The following is a 19356-nucleotide window of genomic DNA, read 5'->3' on the forward strand; positions in this document are numbered from 1 at the left end:
CTAGAAGCGGTTCAACTTTAAATGTGAAGACTAATACCTTCATCTAACGAGACGATCAGCAATGGAAGTGTTTTCATATGTATTCATATTTCAGTATTCATACATCTCAGCATCTCTGTTACAAGTCAAACCACTGCAGCCAACGTTTTATGGCTTTGAATTTAGCTACAGACCTCTAGTCAGTTCATTGTGTCCCTCCCATACGCATCACTGATTGGTGGTTGCTTAGAGGAATATGTAAATAGTCCCCTGAATACGCATTTTCATTGGTCACAGCCAGTGCAGTTATGTAAATGAGCACCTGGTTGCATTTGCAAGACTCGGGAAGAAGTGGAGTGCTGAGCGGTGTTCTCATGTGCGCAGTTGGGCTGCTGGGGCTGGAGTGAAATAAGTCCTACAAAGAAACAATATAGGCTTTACAATCTGCTTCGTAACATTCTTAGTGTAATTTCTTTCATTGTCTACCCTGCCGCGGTTTCAGTACAAGGTTTTTTGACCGAGCGCTTACTATAGTGAAGGGAAATTTTGCGAATTTTTGACAGTTTCTCTTTTTTTATTGCTGTTCCGTTCGATGAGGTAGACCAAGGTCGAACGCAGTGTAACAACTGCATTTTTGTCGGATAACACCTATCCTGTCAGTTATAAGTAATTTATACATTTCATCATTTTTTTCTGTGAACAAAGTTTCATCAGACTTCAGTACCCGAAAATCTTCTTGACGTGGCTGGCTATAAGGGTCGAGGACAGCCTACGTGTGACTGTCAGGTAAGTAGGCTAGTCCAGGCTACCGAAGACATGGATATTTGTCACTAAAATGTTTAACAAGTGCTCTTCAGCACACACAAAGTCTCATAATGCTGACCTACAGCAAACAGTGTGTATTGGCAACACAATGATGACTCCAAAGTCTTTAGCTTCTTAATGGCTGGCTATGTGGTATCGCGACTGATTCCTATGACATGCTCTACGTTAACGTCTAAAGTTATTATCGCTTGCATGGTGTGTATGGTATTCATTTCATATCTAAGTCTTTCTGTCTCGTGCTCTCTCGATTGGCGTCTAAGAGTCTCGTTCTGTATAAGGGAAACGGTTTTGGCTGTCTGCCACACTTACTAAGCGTATAGCGTTGCGCCTGTTTGTTTGTGGGGCCGACAGTGAGATTGTGTTATTCTCACATGCCCCAGACACTCTTCGAGGGTGAATGCGACATCAAACTTTACGCAAGTTTTGGGGTGTAGGTTATTATTCGCTAACGGGTCTCCGGTTTTTGTGATGGAAACATGGGTTAGCCTGCGCACCTGCAAATAAGTAGCCTACCCAACTGGATAAATGTTCCTTCATTCAGACGCACGTTTACACACAGTTTGCACACTGCCTGCGACATACCCCCAGAGTAAAACTCGCCGGCGCTCGAGGTCTCGTTATGATCATTTGGTGGCGAAAGTTTTCCAGCATTTAACTGAATCAATGAATGTATGACTTTGGTACGAGTTATGGGCATGGTAGGTCATAAATAAAGTATCTGCACTCAGAACAGCCTAACCATAAACCATAACAGCACTTACACTTTAAGCGCACCTCAACTCTTGCTCGGAGACGAGGGCTCGTATAACTTGGAGCCTATTGAGTTTGACAATGCAGCAATTCGCCGTCGGTAGATTAACATTGTTCGTGGAAGACGGCATTGTTCTCCTAACCTACATTTTATAACCTCCGCTTAATCCCCAGCAATACATTCTAAGGACGACAAACAGTAAAGTTTGAAACAGGCACGACCAACGACACAACCCCAATAGATAGGGTCATTAAAACGACAATGTTTTGGACTGGCCCATAATATCCAGGTGTCTGCTGTCGTCCTGGGGTCGCGCTTAGAGCAGTTATTAACCTGCTGACCCGGGAGTATGGCAGGTGACCTTAAACCATACCAAATCCGTCGGGTTTCCTCCCAGTGGACTATCCTTGACAAGAAACTGACTTTCTCTGGGGAGCCAATCGTGCTTAGCTTTCCCACAACATGGGAGTTTCCGAGCAAGTGTCATATAACCAAAGGAAGTTTACAAAGTTGTATTTCTTTAAGTGTCTTTTGGGATTTCTTTGGCCATGAAAGTCCATAATGAATTCATGTTTTAAGTGTGACAGTCATGAGGGGGGAAAATGTATGACTTTGCCCAAAGGCACCAGCTGTCTTGGAGATGTGATAATGAAATCGCTATGTTGGGAGGCTCTCTGTTCTCCTGCACAGAGACTTGTATGAATAAGCCAACAAAAGCTGAATACATTATATGCTCACCCCCCACCCTCCCTCTCTCTCTCTCTCTCTCTCTCTCTGTGTGTGTGTGTGTGTGTGTGTGTGTGTGTGTGTGTGTGTGTGTGTGTACGCATGAAAGAGATAGAGGGTCCATAGCCATGGGGTGGTAATAGATCTAGATGGTGTGTTTTTTGCATTGTGCAGGAGTTGTTTCCCAGTGGTTTTGCCAGAGGTTGCCATTGTTATCTCCTACTGAGTTACATTCTTATGTGCCAGCACAGACACAAGCTCCAGTGCCAAATCATGGAGAGATTCTTTGTGTTCAGACTGGTATAATGCTAGGAGGCCTGAGTCGGCATGTGGCAGCCAGGTGGTCTGGATGTAGTTTACAGACATACGGAGATGAAACCTGCGGCCAGTGACTTAATTTTGGGGTCAGCCGTTGGGTTAGCCAGTGTTTTGTTGAAGGTGATGCTTGTCAGTGTGTCCAGTTGGAATTTCTCTGAGTTGATGAGTTTTCTCTTGAGTGTGGAGGTGAGCTCCAGCAGCAGCTTGGAAGACAAAGACCTTTGGATAGATGTCACTGAGGATTGGCCAACATGGGGTACCCTTGCCATGGACAAGCAGGCTGATTGTGGTGGGATGGGGTGTGTGTGGTATGCTCTGGCCAGAGCTTTGTCAACAGATAAAAGGCCATAAATCTCTGTCTCTCATTCCCTTATCCCCCTCTTTCAATTCAATTGAGGGATGAAGCATTGCTGAAATTCCTGCAAGTGACGGCTATATTGTATTGCAATTGTGTGCATTAGGATGCTAATGCACTCCATCTGGGCCATTGGCTTTTCATGGTTTTGTGACAGAGATTGGATGAGTGAGAAGGCACTGATTATACAGACAGAATATCTTTTTGGTACATCCCACCATTTCCAAAGGCAAGATTTAATACACATTTGACTTTCTTATTTTGTGCAGAATAACTCAGGAAAACGTTTACATAATTGATGTTTTTGTTACCATTATCCTCTAATATATACATGTTAGTATATATATAATATAATATAACTTGACTGAGCTTCATAACCAGATTCACCATTAGCGCAATCAAATCTCAATACTTGTGAGAGCCGTGCATTTAGAAACACAGTGATTGTATTTGTAGCTCCAGACATTTCTCATTAACACACTTGTTTTTTTCCTGATGTTTCCGTTATCTGTGAACTGATTAGATAGTGTGTGTTTGCACTCCTAGTGATAACCTGACCTTTACCGGATCTATTTTTTTCCATCTCCCAGTCTGGAGGAGCTATCCTCCCACTCCCTCTCAGACCACTCATTCACTCGGTTGCTGGCAGGCTGGTGGTTTTCTCCGTATTCAATATGTCTGTCTGAGCTCCCTCTAAACTCAAGGGCATCCTTGGATTGCCGATGAGATGGGTTCCATCTGTTCACATTGAACTGTGCCACTTATTGCTTTGCCTGTGCTGAGAGAAATGTGTGGCAAGAGTCTTGAAAGAGCAGAAGTTACTGATTCACGCAGGTAAACAGGTTCGAATAAGGAGGCCATTTGTGCTGGGCGCAGATAAGAGGCGGAGGCCAGAAGGCATTTGCGTTTAAAAAGGAGCTTTCCTTCTGTTAGCCTGAGGTTAATAAGTTCTTAACAGTGCCATTCTTCTGGCTCTGCTTTCGGTGCCTAATCGTTCTGGGTCTTTGACTGTAGCACAGAGGAGAGTTCATTTGAGTATAGGCTACTGGTGTTTTATATTCAGCTTCAAATGTCGTCAGCATAGTCATAATCCATGCTCGCAGTGCATCATTTCATGCAATAAATGCATATTATTCACCTCATGGAAAGTCACCATATCTTTTCCTTGCTTCTTTGGTGCTCAATACAAAACAGTAGAAATCATATTTCTCAGCTACATAAGCATAAAATTGTTAATATGCTGCTGTGTAGCGTTCTGCAGCTGGTGAGTATAGCCCAATTGTTTCTGACCATAGCTGAGACAGATGTAATTTCATAGCCAGTGTTGTCTGTCAGATCTAGTGTTATTGGCGTAACTATTGCTAACTGTGGCCACCAGAACTACACAAGCAGGTATTTCATCATGCCTGCCCTAAAACAAATTATGCATTTAAAGATAAACACTTTCAAGCAGGAAGGAAATAGTGAGTTTGTTTATCTCTGGCACGCTAAACCAATTTCCCTGGAACGTCTAGACTTCAGAATCCAATTTCAGCCCCGTTTCCCAGGAGTGTGTAGCTTTTAATGATGCTCACCGTCTGAGGAGAGACTGCCAGTGAAGGGGAGATTGATGGGAACCTGTTGCCTAATGAATAGACATGGATCTGGAGCTTCCTTTGCATGTCACTTGTTTCCAATCTAATGCAAACTGATTTTTTCAGCCCTGTCTGATCCTCCAAACTCCCTCGGAAAGCCACCTTGACTTCTCCCTCCCTCCTTCGGTCTCTCTCTCCTCCTCTGTGCCCGTCCCTGTTAAGCAGCATACCTTTGAAGACGTCATTGATCATCTGTAGCAATCTGTCCCTCTCCATATCTTGCTGTGTTCATCTTCTCCACAGCCTCTGTCACTTCGACACTCTCTCCATCCTGCCTTTCCTGCTTTGAAGAGGCTGATTATCATTCGTCTGCCTTTCCCTCATCCCTCTCTCGTTCATCCTCCCCCACCCCCGCCCCCGCCCCCGCCCCAACCTCCGCCATCCACTCTTCACCCCGATGCTCATGGGTCCATTTGTCTGTGTACTTGAAGTCACAGTCTAAGTTAATGAGTAGAGCTGTGTGCCCCTGTTCATCTCAAAGCACTGGCTTCTGTCCAGCCATGGTACTGCTCATTTCATTTTCATTATTCTTTGATTTTGTTTCTTTAAACTAATTTAATTCAATTGGATTGTAGTGAGTCTGTGCAGTTTGCATGTCAGGACTAATATGTTGATACATGCACACATACGATACATATGTGTTGTAAAGCCTACATTACAGTATAGTATACAGTGCATATGTGGTCAGTAGGTTATGATGTCTATCAAGACACAGATCCAAAATATGCCTTTGGCTCACCTAAACATGCATTTGAAGGGCCCAACAAGAGCCGCTAATCAGTATGTATTGATAGTTAGCTAATGTGAATTCATGTTTAGTTTTTTGGTTTGTCTACACAGTGTGGTCTAAGCACAAGGATAATTTCTTCCTGGAAAAATGTTTGTACAAGTCACAACATTGTACCGTACTAATTACCCTTGATGTTATTCTATCAATTATGGTTGAAAGTTCCCAAGTAGAATTATGAATCATCCACCCAAGGATGTGCCTACACAGGTTTCCTGTGAGGTGTCTATCGTGGATCTGTTTGCCTGTCCACTACGCAGTCATTGCGCCTGGTTATTCTTTACATTTACATTTAGTCATTTAGCAGACGCTTTTATCCAAAGCGACTTACATATGTGCGACTTACAATGTATACACATTTTACATTTACACTGATGGCACACTGCACATCAGGAGCAATTAGGGGTTCAGTGTCTTGCTCAAGGACGCTTCGACAGGGAATCGAACTAGCAACCTTCTGATTACTAAACGACTTCTCTACCACTGTACCACTATTCTCCCAAAGGGCTCAAATCATTGTGCATCCTCAGCATTTTAGTGGAAAAATCCCCACACATCAGCAGAGAGGGTTTTCATGAGCCTTCCCATGAGCCTCTGGCTAAAGACTAATGACCAGGACATGGCTGCACAGGTCTGCTGTAAAGCGAAGACCAAGGCTGCTTTTAAACTGGTTCTGCTTCACTTGGTGGATTTGGTATAGAGGTCTGGGGAGGGAGTTAACACAGGCAGAATGCTAACACCGCTCTTGGCATTTAATAGAAGGGGGATATTGGAGGAAAATATGGATTTTGTTTTCCCTCCTGCTGAACTGAAATATCTGATGATGAAGAGCTTCATGGGAGCACCAGCGCAGCAGGCTCCTCCTGCACCGCTCCTCTCACACCTTGGTGTGTGATTCTGTAGCATTTAACCAACACACAAAGACCCATGTGGGAGCCTTCAAGTCATTACTCTGGGCTTCTGGCAAACTTGGCTGGGCTTTTGAAAAGCTTTTCATTAAAAAAGGCGATGTTCCGAAGATCAAAGCTGAAGGCCTCTTAATTTGACTGCTCATTTTTATGTCTGAATTTTCCCGTTTAACTACATCCATGCCCAGAGTGCAAGACGCTCCCAAGAACGACGTCACCCGCTGCCTTTTTTAACAGATTCAGAAGAGCATGTAAAAATAGTTGGAGGAAGTTTTTCTATGAAGTCTAATTTAACACTTCGTAACAGGCGGCCATTTATTCCACCCTGAGGGGGTGAGAAGAAAGAGTACTGACTGAGAGAGAAGGAGAGAGAGAGAAAGAGAGAGAGAGAGAGAGAAGACATGCAGTGAAGGAGAAGTTGACATACAGCAGGAAGGAGAGGGAGAGTGTGTGTATGCGGAGGTGTGTTTGTGTTAGGGAGAGTGAAAGGCATAGGAGATTTGTTTTTGCCTGAGGGTAGTAACGCTGATGAGGCTGCACATACGTGCGTGACAGATTGAGTTTCCCTCAGCTTCCCTGCTTCTAGTGTACTTTCAGCAGTTCATACTGAACAGAGGATACGGGGCGGGTTATACGTGTGTGGAGATTGCCAGTTGAGATATGTGTCCGCAGTTAACTTTGTTATTCTCCTTGATACATTGTTGGCACTCTCTGCTTGTTATTGCCCAAGCTGTTAGTTCCTCAGGCTTTGACCTGAAGACAGGGTTTTCAGTCTCTTAGCCAACACTCACTCGCCTGTCCCCGCAGTCATCAGAACAGAGCCTTTGGGCTTGTGGATCTGGGCTGCCTACCTGTAAAGTCAGCTGTGTGTGTGTGTGTGTTGGATTTCACATGCGCAAACCTGATCGGTCAATCTGTCATTTAGATGATGATGGAAAGATCACGGTTCTTCCACCTCTTTCTCTGGCATAATGCTGAGCTTGGCATAAAGGATCTGGCTAAACCAGCTCCTTGATTCTTTTCGTTTTTCTTTTCCAACCACCTTTTTCCTACTCCTCCCTCTACTCCTCCCTCTCCTCGCTTTATTTACCTCTCTTTCAGCAGTTCTCATTTCCCCTCGGTTTCTTTGTCCAAAGTGCACCTCAGCATTTCTTACAAGCCTCATTGCTGGTGATGTTTCTTTTCTGCCCCTTTCTTCACTCTCTCTCTCTCTCTCTTTCGTTCTCCCCTTCTCAGCTGATCGTTTTCTCACTGGTCATTGTGAGAGTCACAGAGGTCTGTCACATATTTCTCCTCCCCTCCTCCTCTTCCCTCTACCCCTCCATTCTCTCACCTTTTCAGAGCCAGGTAACTTTTCACGGCCGACAGCAAATTAAACTGGCTGCAGAAGGTGATATACATCCCAAGTCTCCCATGACCTCACATCTCCCCGTCAGGATCCACCAATCTGCTGTGTAGCTCTTACTGCAGGCGTCTTGGTCTTGTCCCTTGCTGTTGACCTTGAGTTGAGAGGATGAATCATCTTCTTCTATTGGTGTTATTTCTTAGAAATACCATAGAGTCTGTATGAATAGTTTAGCCACGTCTGTTGGAGTCATACGAGACCCGAGGTGTCAGCAGCTCCAGTGTCCAAGAGAACTCAGATGAAAGACTCCTGCCGTGATTAATACAGGGATGAGGAGCTTTGAAAAAGTCTTCAGATCTCCCACCCACCCTTCCTCCTACTCATTCTCAGGTAGAATCATAGCCACAAACACAGCCCCCCCCCCTCTCCCACCTCCTTCTGAAATGATCCCAGTGTGGCCGGAGGCGAAACACATGAGAGGCAGAGGCAGAGGCAGGCACCTGAGCGTGTACAGGCACGGACTACCACGGCCCTCGGGGAAGCCCATGTGAGGCGAACCCGTGGTCTGCACAGCCTCAACCAGGCTATCCGTGGGAATGCAGAGCAGTTAGCCGCTGCCGTTAAGGTTCAACAACAACAAGACTGTCCTGTTCTGGTGAGCGTGAGGTGCGTGAGGACGTGTTTGGGCCTGGGATGCGTTAGCTCTACACGTGGGGAAGAAGCACATTGTGCCGTGCCTGGCCGTACTTCTCACGGCTGTTTTTGCCCTGAGGAAAAACCCTCAGTCATATGAGATATGAGTCAGCAGACAAATAAGGACCTTTGTGTATTGAGAGATGATACAGTATCTAGGTACTTTGCGCCACAATTGCTATTAAGAATTATTGGCTACCAGTTTCAACATTTCTGGTTTGACTTCTAATGACTCTCTCTGTTATAAAGGTCTGGTTACCTCAAAACAACACATGTTTGAGCTGAAGAAACTGAGACAGTCAACTTATATTTTATATTGAGAGACTGGCTAACTCCCCCACTGTGACAACCTGTGGTCATTCGTCATCAAGTCAAGAATTGTCCCTTGTGGCTCTCTGTACTCTCCTGTTGAGTGATGGTTGATCCCAGCAGTGAAGACTAACCCCTGGATTCTGCCGGTTGCGGGTCTATGACGTCGCGTCTGCGACATGGTTTGTTCCATCCTCCTGCTTAATACCTAACCGGGAGCGTTTCAGAAGCAGAGCATTTTAGTAGGCTACGTAGTTGAATGTTTGTTTTTTTTGTCTGTTTTAATTGTGCTTATTGTTGCTATTTCCTACTTTGTTGTGCTGTAGCCAACATACAACAGTAAAGTTAATACAGTTAAGTCCACTTATGAACAACATGGAACAAAGATTTGAGGCTGTGTTGTTTACACATACATGCTCCTAATTATTTGGTATTTATATTTCACATACAGTGCCCCTTAGCAGTAGGAAAACACTTGCATTTCTTCTCCTACTTGAAAGACTTGGCACTTATTTTTAGCGAAGTAAAGCGGAGAGTCGCTTCTGGGACGCTTCTGGGACGCTGCTGGGACGCTTCTGATACGTGCTGTGGCACATCTGGTGGAGTCAGAAGCATTGTCTAGAGTGGCCATGATCAACTCCGTACAGCCACACGCGGTGAACTCTGGGGGTAATGCTCATTTTGAGAACTTTTTTGAAAGTACATAATGATGCACAGGCCATAAAAAACAGAGTTTATTTTGCTCAGTGGCTTGCCTGGCTGCAGTAATGATGAAGTAATCTTCATTATAATTTCCTTGCATAATTTAAGAGCAACAAGTCTAACCCACGAAACTCTATCCCCTAAATCATTTCAGTTTGTTCCTTCTAAAATGCACTTGCCCGTTGATGTGCTGCACTGTTGCGGTTAATGGTGTGGTGCTGGCAAGTGTAGTCAGCCCTGCTGCCAGAGCACAATGACGTATTGAATGTTGAATTGGGGCAAGACACAGACAAGCGCAGCCAGTCTAATGACTCATCTCCCTCTTGCTCAGCCTGATCCGTTACTGGAAGTGTTTGTTTAACCCCCACTTTCTCCTGCCTTGTTTTTTTTGCAACTAGTTTTCCCTAGCGACCCTCCAGAGCGTGTGGTGACTAAGTCTTCCTTCTATTATGTGTTTGCTGAACCGGTCAGATTCTTTGCCTCTGACTATGACTGGCATGTTTGTTTGATGTTGCACGAAAGGTGTGACTCACCACAGAGATGACCGGGCTATTGCTAAGAGCAGTCCCTTGGGTACCCCAGGCGCGCGCACACACACACACACACACACACACACACACACACACACACACACACACACACACAAACAGAAAACTCTCACTAATTCTAATTATTGAGGTTAACATTATAGTGTGACTTTCCTATGACTCTGCAGCAAGCAGCAGAGGTGCAAGGTACCAAATCTGAGTCCTCATGTGTCTGTTTGCGGTCGTGCCAAGTCTCACAAGTGCTTGTTCGTGTTTGCCTTTGTGTTCATACCAATATTTGAAAGAAAGTGAGTGTATATGTGTGTGTGTGTGTGTCAATGTGTGATTCTTGGGATGACTGTCTGTTTGTGTGTGTTCCTGTCTGAGTTTTGTGCAGGACACATAGGTGACTTGGCCATGAAGACAGAGAGAGGAAAGAAAGAAAGAAGAACCAGTCAGGAAGAGCCATAGCCACAAGCCACGAGCCTAAACCACTAGTGTTTCCTGCTTTAGACAGTCACACTCGAACTGCTCTAACGTCCAACACCTCTGACAGTCTTTTTCCTGAGGAGTAACCACACAGCTCGGCCTGCGTGCACATCCGGATACATCCAAACAAAAGACTGGCCGTCCTCTTCTTCCCCTCGTGGCGATTACTCATGTCCTCCCCAAACTGCCTACTCCGCCTGCTCCTCTCTCTGATGCGTCCGTGCGGGTGGGTGGTGGAGGGGCCTTGGGTGTTGTTTCAGAGAGCTGGCCTGGCATGCAGGACTCTGGAGCAGTCCCAGCTCACAGCAGCAGCATATGCAGGCTGGAAATTTGGAAGTGAAGCGCTTTAGAGGCTCCACATCTGGGCAGTCAAAGGCTGGGGCAAGCGGCACCGACCAACATGGCAGCCGCGGCCGGTGCACACACAGTCACTGATTCACCAGGCTGTTAAAGCTGTGTGCGTTGGCCGTGACTCGGGTAGTTAAGTATTTAGCCCGGCTTCATGAAATCTCTCCCTCCCTCTGCTGCAGAGATTGGGGCCCCTGAGGGCCAGATTTAAGCTAGAGTTATACACTGCAGAATTATGAACTTAACCCACCAAACAAACAGCCCGAGCCCATTTGATTAGTAGTGACAGCTAAAACCAGTGAGGTCAGTGTTGGACAGACTGAGAAGGCTGAGTTCAGCCGCACCTCCCAAATGTTCTTCACTCAACATGGGTCCAGGTACAACGTTGTCTTGGAAACACTGTTTTTACTGTGAGGGGTCTCTTTATGAAAGTACCATCAAAATCTGCTCACCTGTGTTATTTGAGCACAAATTGTGATGCCAGTTTGTGTACAGTTTGCCATCTGTTTCCGACCATCCAAGTTGGCGATTTCGCGCACAGAAGGGCCGCTTCCTAACGAGCCAGACACTATTCAGAGTACATCTGTATTGTGAGATTATTTCCCTGCGGAGTAAGGACCACCATGTTCGCTCTCTCTCTCTCCCCTTCCCTCTCTCCCTCTCCCTTCCTCTTCTCTCTCTCTCTCCCCCCTCCCTCTCTCCCTCTCCCTTCCTCTTCTCTCTCTCTCTCTCTCTCCCATCCTTCTCCCTCTCTCTCACCCTCTCTCCCTCTCCCTTTCTCTTCTCTCTCTCTCTCTCTCTCCCATCCTTATCCCTCTCTCTTGCCCTCTCTCCCTCTCCCTTCCTCTTCTCTCTCTCTCTGCCTGCGCCACTGTTTCTGTCTCAGTGGTCCTGTTGTCTAGGAGGCAAGCAGCTGGAGCGCTTAGAGTCATTAGCGCCTCAAGAGTTCAGGCCGGCTGATGGCCAGAGTGGGATGTCATCCTGATTGGGACAGGCTCGCTGTTCAAACAAAAGCCAGTGGGGCCCAACCCAAAGGTCTGCTGCAACACAACTGCACCCAGAGAAAACTGAAGAGGGAGCGAGGGTGGAAAAAAAGTGGTTTATTTTCTTCTATGGCAGGTTCTTCGTGGGCTGTTGTTGGAACGTCGTCATTCTCTGAAGCACTAGAGTTTGTCTGCCGTGCGTGTGAGGGTGTGTGTTTTAGATTATGAAGGTGTTTTTCTTTACACTCCACTGGAGGGCCAAGTTTTCTCTTCTTCTCCTCTTTCTTCTCTCTCCCTGCCTCTATCGCTCTCTCCTCAGGGTTTTAGGCAAACATTGAAATGGTATGTATCCATTGCAAGCACATTTCTTCCTTGTTAGGGATTGTGGTGGAAGACCCCATGTCTACACATGCTCCGCTCTGGTTGTCACGGTTACTCTGTGTGTTTGTGTGTGTGTGTGTGTGTGTGTGTGTGTGTGTGTGTGTGAGTATCTGTGTGTGTGTGTGTGCAATGTAAACAGATCTGTTAGGGTCCTGATCTCCGGTTTAGTTGGACTTCCGAAGCCAACTGTAATAAACCAAGTCCTTGTATTTCAACACAGTCATTTGGCAATCACTTTTCTTCCACTCTTTTCATTCTTTCTTTCTCTCTCTCTCTCTCTCTCTCTCTCTCTCTCTGTGTCTGTCACATGTGAAAGTCTTTGTTGAGGTGTTTTCTCAAAACAAAACACCTCCCCCTCCAATTTCTGAACACTTGCTCCCTGTGTCTGTTGCCTAGCGCCTGTCTCTCTTTCTGGACAGCTGCACTGGCTGGCAGTGTCTAAAATCTCTACTGTGTGGAGTAGACACACACACACACACACACACACACACACACACACACGTTCACTCATGCACATACCTCAGACACCACAGACGTTAACAGTACTTTATCCAGCACAGACACACACATTGGAAAGAGTCCTAGTCACAGACACATACATGTGTAAACCCCACACTCTATATCATATCATCTGGCATGCTGTGGCATTCCTTCATTCCTGCTTTCACCCAGCCTCTATCTTCCCATAAGTCTTGTCTTTATCTCTTTTCCATTGCCCTTTCAGCCATAGATCCCGTCATGTCCATCTGCTCCAACCTCCACCCTACACACACACACACACACACACACACACACACACACACACACACACACACACACACACACACACACACACATTCAGACACACACACACACAGACACATACACACTCCTCCTTGTCTGTACAGCTGTGTGTCAGCTGTCCTGCTCTCTCAGTGAGGCGGTGAGGGTAAGAGAAACACAGAGGGCTCACAAACTGGCCTGTCCCTCTCCTCAGGGCAGCTGTCACCCCCGTCGTACCCCTCTCTTCCCCACCCCCCCACCCCCAGCCCAACTCCATCATTACACCCCTTTACTCCTGCCGAGGGGCCTTGAGGCAAGCCTCTTCACCACCCCACCACACCCCACCCCGAACTCACCCCACCCCAGCTCAGCCTCCACCACCCCACCACCACCACCCCACCCCACCACCACCCCACCCCACCCCAGCCCAGCCTCCACCACTCCTCTGCCCTTGTCCTGGTGCCCCTCAGCCCCTCCGTCTGCATCCACACCCACTGCTGCACTGCCAACCATCTTAAGCTCGCCCTACTTGTGGCCTGCCCGTCAGCAACACAAACATGGCTGCCACACTTTCAGCAATTACAGAGTAGAGCGTGGATTTATTATCGCGGGAGACATGATAAACTTTGCTAGCAATCCTCCTCTTCTCTCTAGCCCACGGTGGTCTGAAATGCGGTGCTAATATGCATGGCGGCCAGGCACATCACGCTGCGTCGGGTGGTCAGGATGGAGTAAATAAACAAACTGACTTTAAAGTGGCTACCACAGCAGGTGTCAGACACTAGTGATTAATGAGATTTCACCCAGGCACGCTCTACAGGGAGTATTATGCAGAAAGCAAACAGGCTTGGATTTATATTTTTATTTCCTTTTTTTCCCTGCTGGCTTGATTTAGGCCATTTTGTTGATGCGATTTTCCCTTTGCACGCAGAGCGCACCTGGGGAACGGAGGCAGGGTAATGTTTGCAAAGAGGCCTGACAAGAACAAATGAGATGTCAGGGCCCATTATGAGCAAGCCATACAAGACGGTGCCGGGTGTTCTAGTTTCAATTCATGACATGGCCAGTTCATTTAGAATGCAACATTCACGAAGCCCTCCATTAGCGCTTGGTACATTAATCACCTCTAACCCCTCTCCTCCATCTTCTGTCTCCCTCTCCTCAGGTATGTCTGTAGCAGTTAGTGAATCTCCAGACAGGTAACTTGGTGAGCTGTCGCTGCCATGGCAACGCTGAAGCTGCAGTTGTTGCCTGTCATCGCCGTGGCCCTGTGGGCTGCCTGGGCGTCGGCACAAGATCACGAGTGGCACTTTAACTCAGGTAAGCTTCTCCACAAGAGCTGTAGTGTAATGTCTGTCTGTGGAAGGGAACAGTATATAATGAATGTGTGGGATTGATCTGCGGTGCAGACAGCTTTCTCCTTAAGTGCTCACTTCTGTTTCTCCTGGTGTCGTCCCAAAAAGGCAAGTCATCCTGGCCAAGAAGGGAGTAATAGTTACTTCCCATCAGATATATGAAGCTCATAATTCTTCTGGCTTTCGTGGTAAATTAAAGGACCCTGAATGTGATCCATCTTTGCTTTTATCATCATTTTCTCTGCATTGTTCTGGGATTGCGGTGGGAACTCCTGTTAAATATAAAGAACAGATGATCCCAAGCCTACAATAATAGAGCTGGTGCAAACAAAGGCTCGGCCGTGGAGCCGAATCTGTCGAAACCACCACCAACCTGTAATTATGCAACACAACGTCACATTCAGGATCTCTTTGACTGCTGGGTCTAAAGAGGGGACCTGCCCGTACCAGCTCGCCCGTCTGGCCTGGCACAGGGCTGGAGTCTGTAAGTGACACGGGCAGGACTCATTTAGTAAATTGGAACTCATCTCCGTCCAGTGGGAAGGGGAGATGAAACACCCATCACCAAAAAAATCTCATCTGCCATAGAGAGATGTGAAGGACCACAGAAGACAGACACAGAACAGAACTGTGCCATAGTGATATGTCTGCAGCAGTGCAATGTGCAATTTCCAAGCCACCTGCCAGATTTAGTTTTTTTAAGTTATCTCTATTACAGACACACACTCTCTCTCTCTCTCTCTCACGCACGCACACACTGATGTGCACATACACATAGATACACATGCATGTGTGTGCGGAGATGTTATGGAGAGGATACGGTATTGTTCAACTTTAGGATTAGGGTTTTTTTATGGATGAAGGAAAGGAGGAGGGGATCAGAGAAAAGGAGGAAGCGAGGGATGAGAAACATCTCCCTCGACGTGTGTAAAAAGGAAGAGCGAGAGTGAGGGGATTTTTCTGGATCGGAGCACATTAAGAATGGAGGAGATCAGGGAGGACGAGGTTTGAGTGAATGAGTGTAAGAGAAACAGGAGGAACAGTGAGAATGATTTCTGAAGAGCAGTGAGAGTAAATGTTTAATGAGGATAGAGAGAGCGCGTGAAAAAGAGTGTGCAAGTGTGAGAGTGAGAGGAAAGGGAGGAGAGCGAGAGGACTTTATTGGCAGCAGGGTGATGATGTAATGAAACAGGCACCTGTCCATGAGAGCCGGACTCGTCTGGGGAAGGGGGTTGGGGTTGGGGCGTAGGGGGGGGGTTGGGGGGTGTGGGCGCGGGCATGGAGTTCTGGAAGAGGGTTTGTCTCCCAGCCACACATTCTTTGCCCCTGAGTCACTGACAGCAACTGAGCGTGTCACACTGCCCCCCCCTCAACCTATCCCCCCCTACCCCTCCTGTACCCTCTCTGGCTGTCACAGCACCCACCACACGCTGTCAGATAAGACTTGATAATCTGTCCTCGTTTGGTAATGCCTGTGCTTGGTGTTGACATATGGGGCTGAGCGAGTGTTCTTCTGTTGCGTGCCTCTAGTCTGTTTCTCTGTCTGTCTGTCTGTCTGTCTGTCTGTCTGTCTGTCTGAGTCTGTCCTGCACGTCTAACTGTTATGGTAATGTGCATCCCTTTGTACGTGGTTACAGTCTGCTTTGAGTCTGGTACACCTCTCAATGCCTCCCAATGCGTTGCTCTCTCTCGCTATGGGGCCTCATCATGGCAACTGAAGTCGTGAGGAATGTGAATGTGAATTTGAGAGATGCAGTTATATGAAAGGGCCTGCGCCCTCTCAGGAGACACAGGGAAAACTGATAGGATAAGGCTTGGAATGTGTGTGTGTGTGTGTGTGTGTGTGTGTGTGTGTGTGTGTGTGTGTGTGTGTGTGTGTGTGTGTGTGTGTGTGTGTGTGTGTGTGTGTCTCTGTCTGTGTGTGTGTGTGTGTCTGTGTGTGTGTGTGTGTGTGTGTGTGTGTGTGTGTATGTGTGTGTGCTTATCTACACGTCTTGAAACATTAATGATTGCCAGAACCCTGAGGTTTGATCCTTTTGGGCTGACACACTCTGAAGGTTTAGCTGTCTATCATGGGCTGAAAAACATGAGATAACCATAGGAAAACTTTTAACAGTGATCTTATCTATTAAATCTGACCCCAGCTTCAGATTCATATGCACTAATGGAATTAGATCCATACTTGTTTGCCAGATGGCCATGACGTCCTGTGTAGAAATCTTATCAGGTTTCCTGTGAACATCTGCTCCATCCCATTCTGAGTTCTGTATTAAACTCTTCACTTCTCTCTTTCTCCCAAACACACACACACACACACACACACACACACACACACACACACACACTCCTATACACACACACACACACACACACACACACACTCCTGCACACACACACACACACACACACACACACACACACACTCCTGCACACACACACACACACTCCTGCACACACAGCTCAGTGTCGTTATGCCCTGGGCATGGAAGATGGCACCATCCCTGACTCAGCCATCACCGCCTCCAGCGCCTGGTCTGACTCGACTGAAGCCAAGCACGGCAGGTACTCGAACAGTCTGTGTGTGTGTTCGTCTGTGTGTTTGTGTGTTTATGCAAACGATCCTGATGTTTGTTTTGGACCGGCAGAAATGTGAATATATTGTGTGTGTGTGTGTGTGTGTGTGTGTGTGTGTGTGTGTGTGTGTGTGTGTTTGTGTGTAGGCTCCAGGCTGTCCTCATGCTAACCTTTTCATTTTCACCCTCCCTTTCCCTCCCCATCACACCAGCGCACTCCCTGAGTCCCCCGTTAATACTAGACAGGAACACCATTAGATTTGATTACACGGCACAGGGAACACTATTAGATTTCATTACAAGGGTATAAAGCTGTGGCTCTGTATTTAGCACATTAGGTAATGGCTCTGGCCCCCCTGTCTACTACAGCCAGACAGCCTCACGAGGTGCAGCTCAGTCCCATGAGCAAGAAAGGTTCTGTGTGCAAGGTCAAAGGGTAATGTGTGTAGTGATCGAGGGGGGGGGGGGGTAGCAGAGGGGTACTAGGTGAGAGGCAGGGTAGTTGGGTGGGTGAGGGGAGGTTCATGCACAGGGTGTGGATAGCTGTTGTTTGGAGCGTGTCTCCCCCCCCTTTGGCTGAGAGTCCTGCCACCATGTGGATGTCATTTGAAGGCCCAGTTCCCTTTAAGACACCTCAGGGTAATGGGGGAATGGAAGGGGTTTTACTTGGGACGGATGGAGAGAGAACAGAGGAAGAGGGAGAGGGGCGCAAAGGGGCCTGATGGGCTGCTGACACATTGCGGAGGGGAGATTTGTGATGGGTGGGTGGGTGCTCAGTGTGTGTGTGTGTGTTTATGCATGTGTGTATGGAGCGGAGTGGTGTGTGGGTGGGTGCTCAGTGTGTGTGTGTGTGTTTATGCATGTGTGTATGGAGCGGAGTGGTGTGTGGGTGGGTGCTCAGTGTGTGTGTGTGTGTTTATGCATGTGTGTATGGAGCGGAGAGTGAGTGGTGTGTGGGTTTTAGGGAGGCCTCTTGTTGATATCACACCAGAGCAGCTGTGTGAAAGCATGCTGGACAGCGAGGTAGAGAGCGACTGTCAGTGGGTTGGGGAGAGAGAGGGTGAGAGTTTGGGGGAGAAAGAAAGGCAAAGAGAGAGAGAGTTGAGAAGAGAGAGAGAGTTGGCCAGGGAGCGAGTGACTGGAGCGAGAGCGAGAGAGAGAGAATTAAAGGACTTGGCCCCATGTGCGGGCCCCTGACAGTGTAATCTCCTCTGGATGATGGATGGCACAGGAGGCCCTGCAGACTCTGGGCCCTGGCAGCGCAGGATGCTCTGACCTCACCAGCGTCTCAGGGACGCGTCGCCCGGGTCTCGCTGGCCTCCCTGTGGGTATCCTGGCAGATTTGTTACAGCTTGGCCAGCTTGTCTCTGGGACACATTCATGGGAATCTGTTGGTTGTGAGAGATCGTCCGTGTAGCCCCCAAGATGCCCCCTCACTGATGTCATGCGCTTAAGGTGTCAGTGATGTATCAGATCACTGGGTCCCGGCGGCTTTGTAAGGCCATACTTTAGTCTGGGTGGTACTATCTGCCAGCTAGTTCTCTCAGGGCATTTCGAGAGCCATGCTCTATTATTGAATTGAGAAAATTCTATTGCTTTACTAGAAGCAGTAAATCTTATTGAAGCCTCATTAAAACCCTAGAGCTGAAGTTGGTTTATGATACCAATGCATCCTGAATATCAAGTCTGAGAATGTTTTGTGTGTGTGTGTGTGTTATCATTTATCGCTTCGTAGAAATGTAGCAAAGCGTTACTTAATTATCTACCGGTAAAAAAAAGCTGACGTGGTTCTGCAAGAAACGCATGCAGATGCGCAAAATGAAATGCAGTGGATCTGTGAATGCAGGGGTAATGTTTGGTTTAGTCATGGGACTAATCTAAGTGCGGGTGTTGAGGTACTTCTCTCAACTAAGACAACAGGTCAGCCAGTTATATTTGAGGTTATGAGGGGTCACATTCTGAGGGTAAATGCGATTGTCTGAGGCATTGGTGGATTGTCCCCGGGGCAACATTGTTGTACTGGGTGGTGATTTTATCTGAACATTAGATCATGTGCTGGACAGGAATCATGAGGAGCCACATCCTCAATCCTCTCTCTCTCTCTGTCTCTCCTGCAGGTTGAGCACAGGTGAAGGGGATGGGGCGTGGTGTCCAATGGGGGCGGTCTTCCCTAGCGGCTCTGAGTATCTCCAGGTTGACCTGGGAGCTCTGCACTTCCTGTCCTTGGTCGGCACCCAGGGTCGCCATGCCGATGGCCACGGGCGGGAGTTTGCCCGCAGCTACCGGCTGCAATACTCCCGCGATGGAAAAAACTGGCTCACCTGGAAGGACCGATGGGGCCAGGAGGTATGGACTTTTCTACTCGTTCTCTCTCTCCCTCTCTGTCACACACATTCTGATTTTCAATCTTTTCTTCAATGTTATCTTGAGTCAATTATGTTCTTTCATTCTCCTCTTCAATGTCTTTTATTCTCTCTCCTTATCTCTCCCTCTCAGTCTCTGTTGATAGTCTGCAGCTCTACTCATTTTATAGCTCTTTGTGTGTTGAGCAGACTTGTTTGTGTTTGTGCTTGTGAACTGATTAATCTCCCCCTTGGTAACTAAAA

At 47.3% G+C, this 19356-nt stretch overlaps 1 protein-coding gene across 3 annotated transcripts in view; it reads left to right on the forward strand.

Moving 5' to 3' along the window:
* Nucleotides 1–340: 340 nt before the first annotated feature.
* ddr1 (discoidin domain receptor tyrosine kinase 1) overlaps nucleotides 341–19356 on the forward strand; it is a 37870-nt gene continuing 18854 nt past the window's right edge. For all 3 annotated transcript variants that reach the window (XM_031576360.2, XM_031576362.2, XM_031576361.2), the window contains exons 1-4: nucleotides 341–765; nucleotides 13988–14142; nucleotides 16637–16739; nucleotides 18868–19096. In XM_031576360.2, the coding sequence (XP_031432220.1) occupies nucleotides 14046–14142; nucleotides 16637–16739; nucleotides 18868–19096 (429 nt within the window). In that variant the 5' untranslated portion in view covers nucleotides 341–765; nucleotides 13988–14045. The remainder of the gene's footprint in view (nucleotides 766–13987; nucleotides 14143–16636; nucleotides 16740–18867; nucleotides 19097–19356) is intronic.

This window comes from Clupea harengus, chromosome 11 (genome assembly GCF_900700415.2).
Source record: "Clupea harengus chromosome 11, Ch_v2.0.2, whole genome shotgun sequence".
In the NCBI taxonomy this organism is placed as follows: Eukaryota; Metazoa; Chordata; class Actinopteri; order Clupeiformes; family Clupeidae; genus Clupea; species Clupea harengus.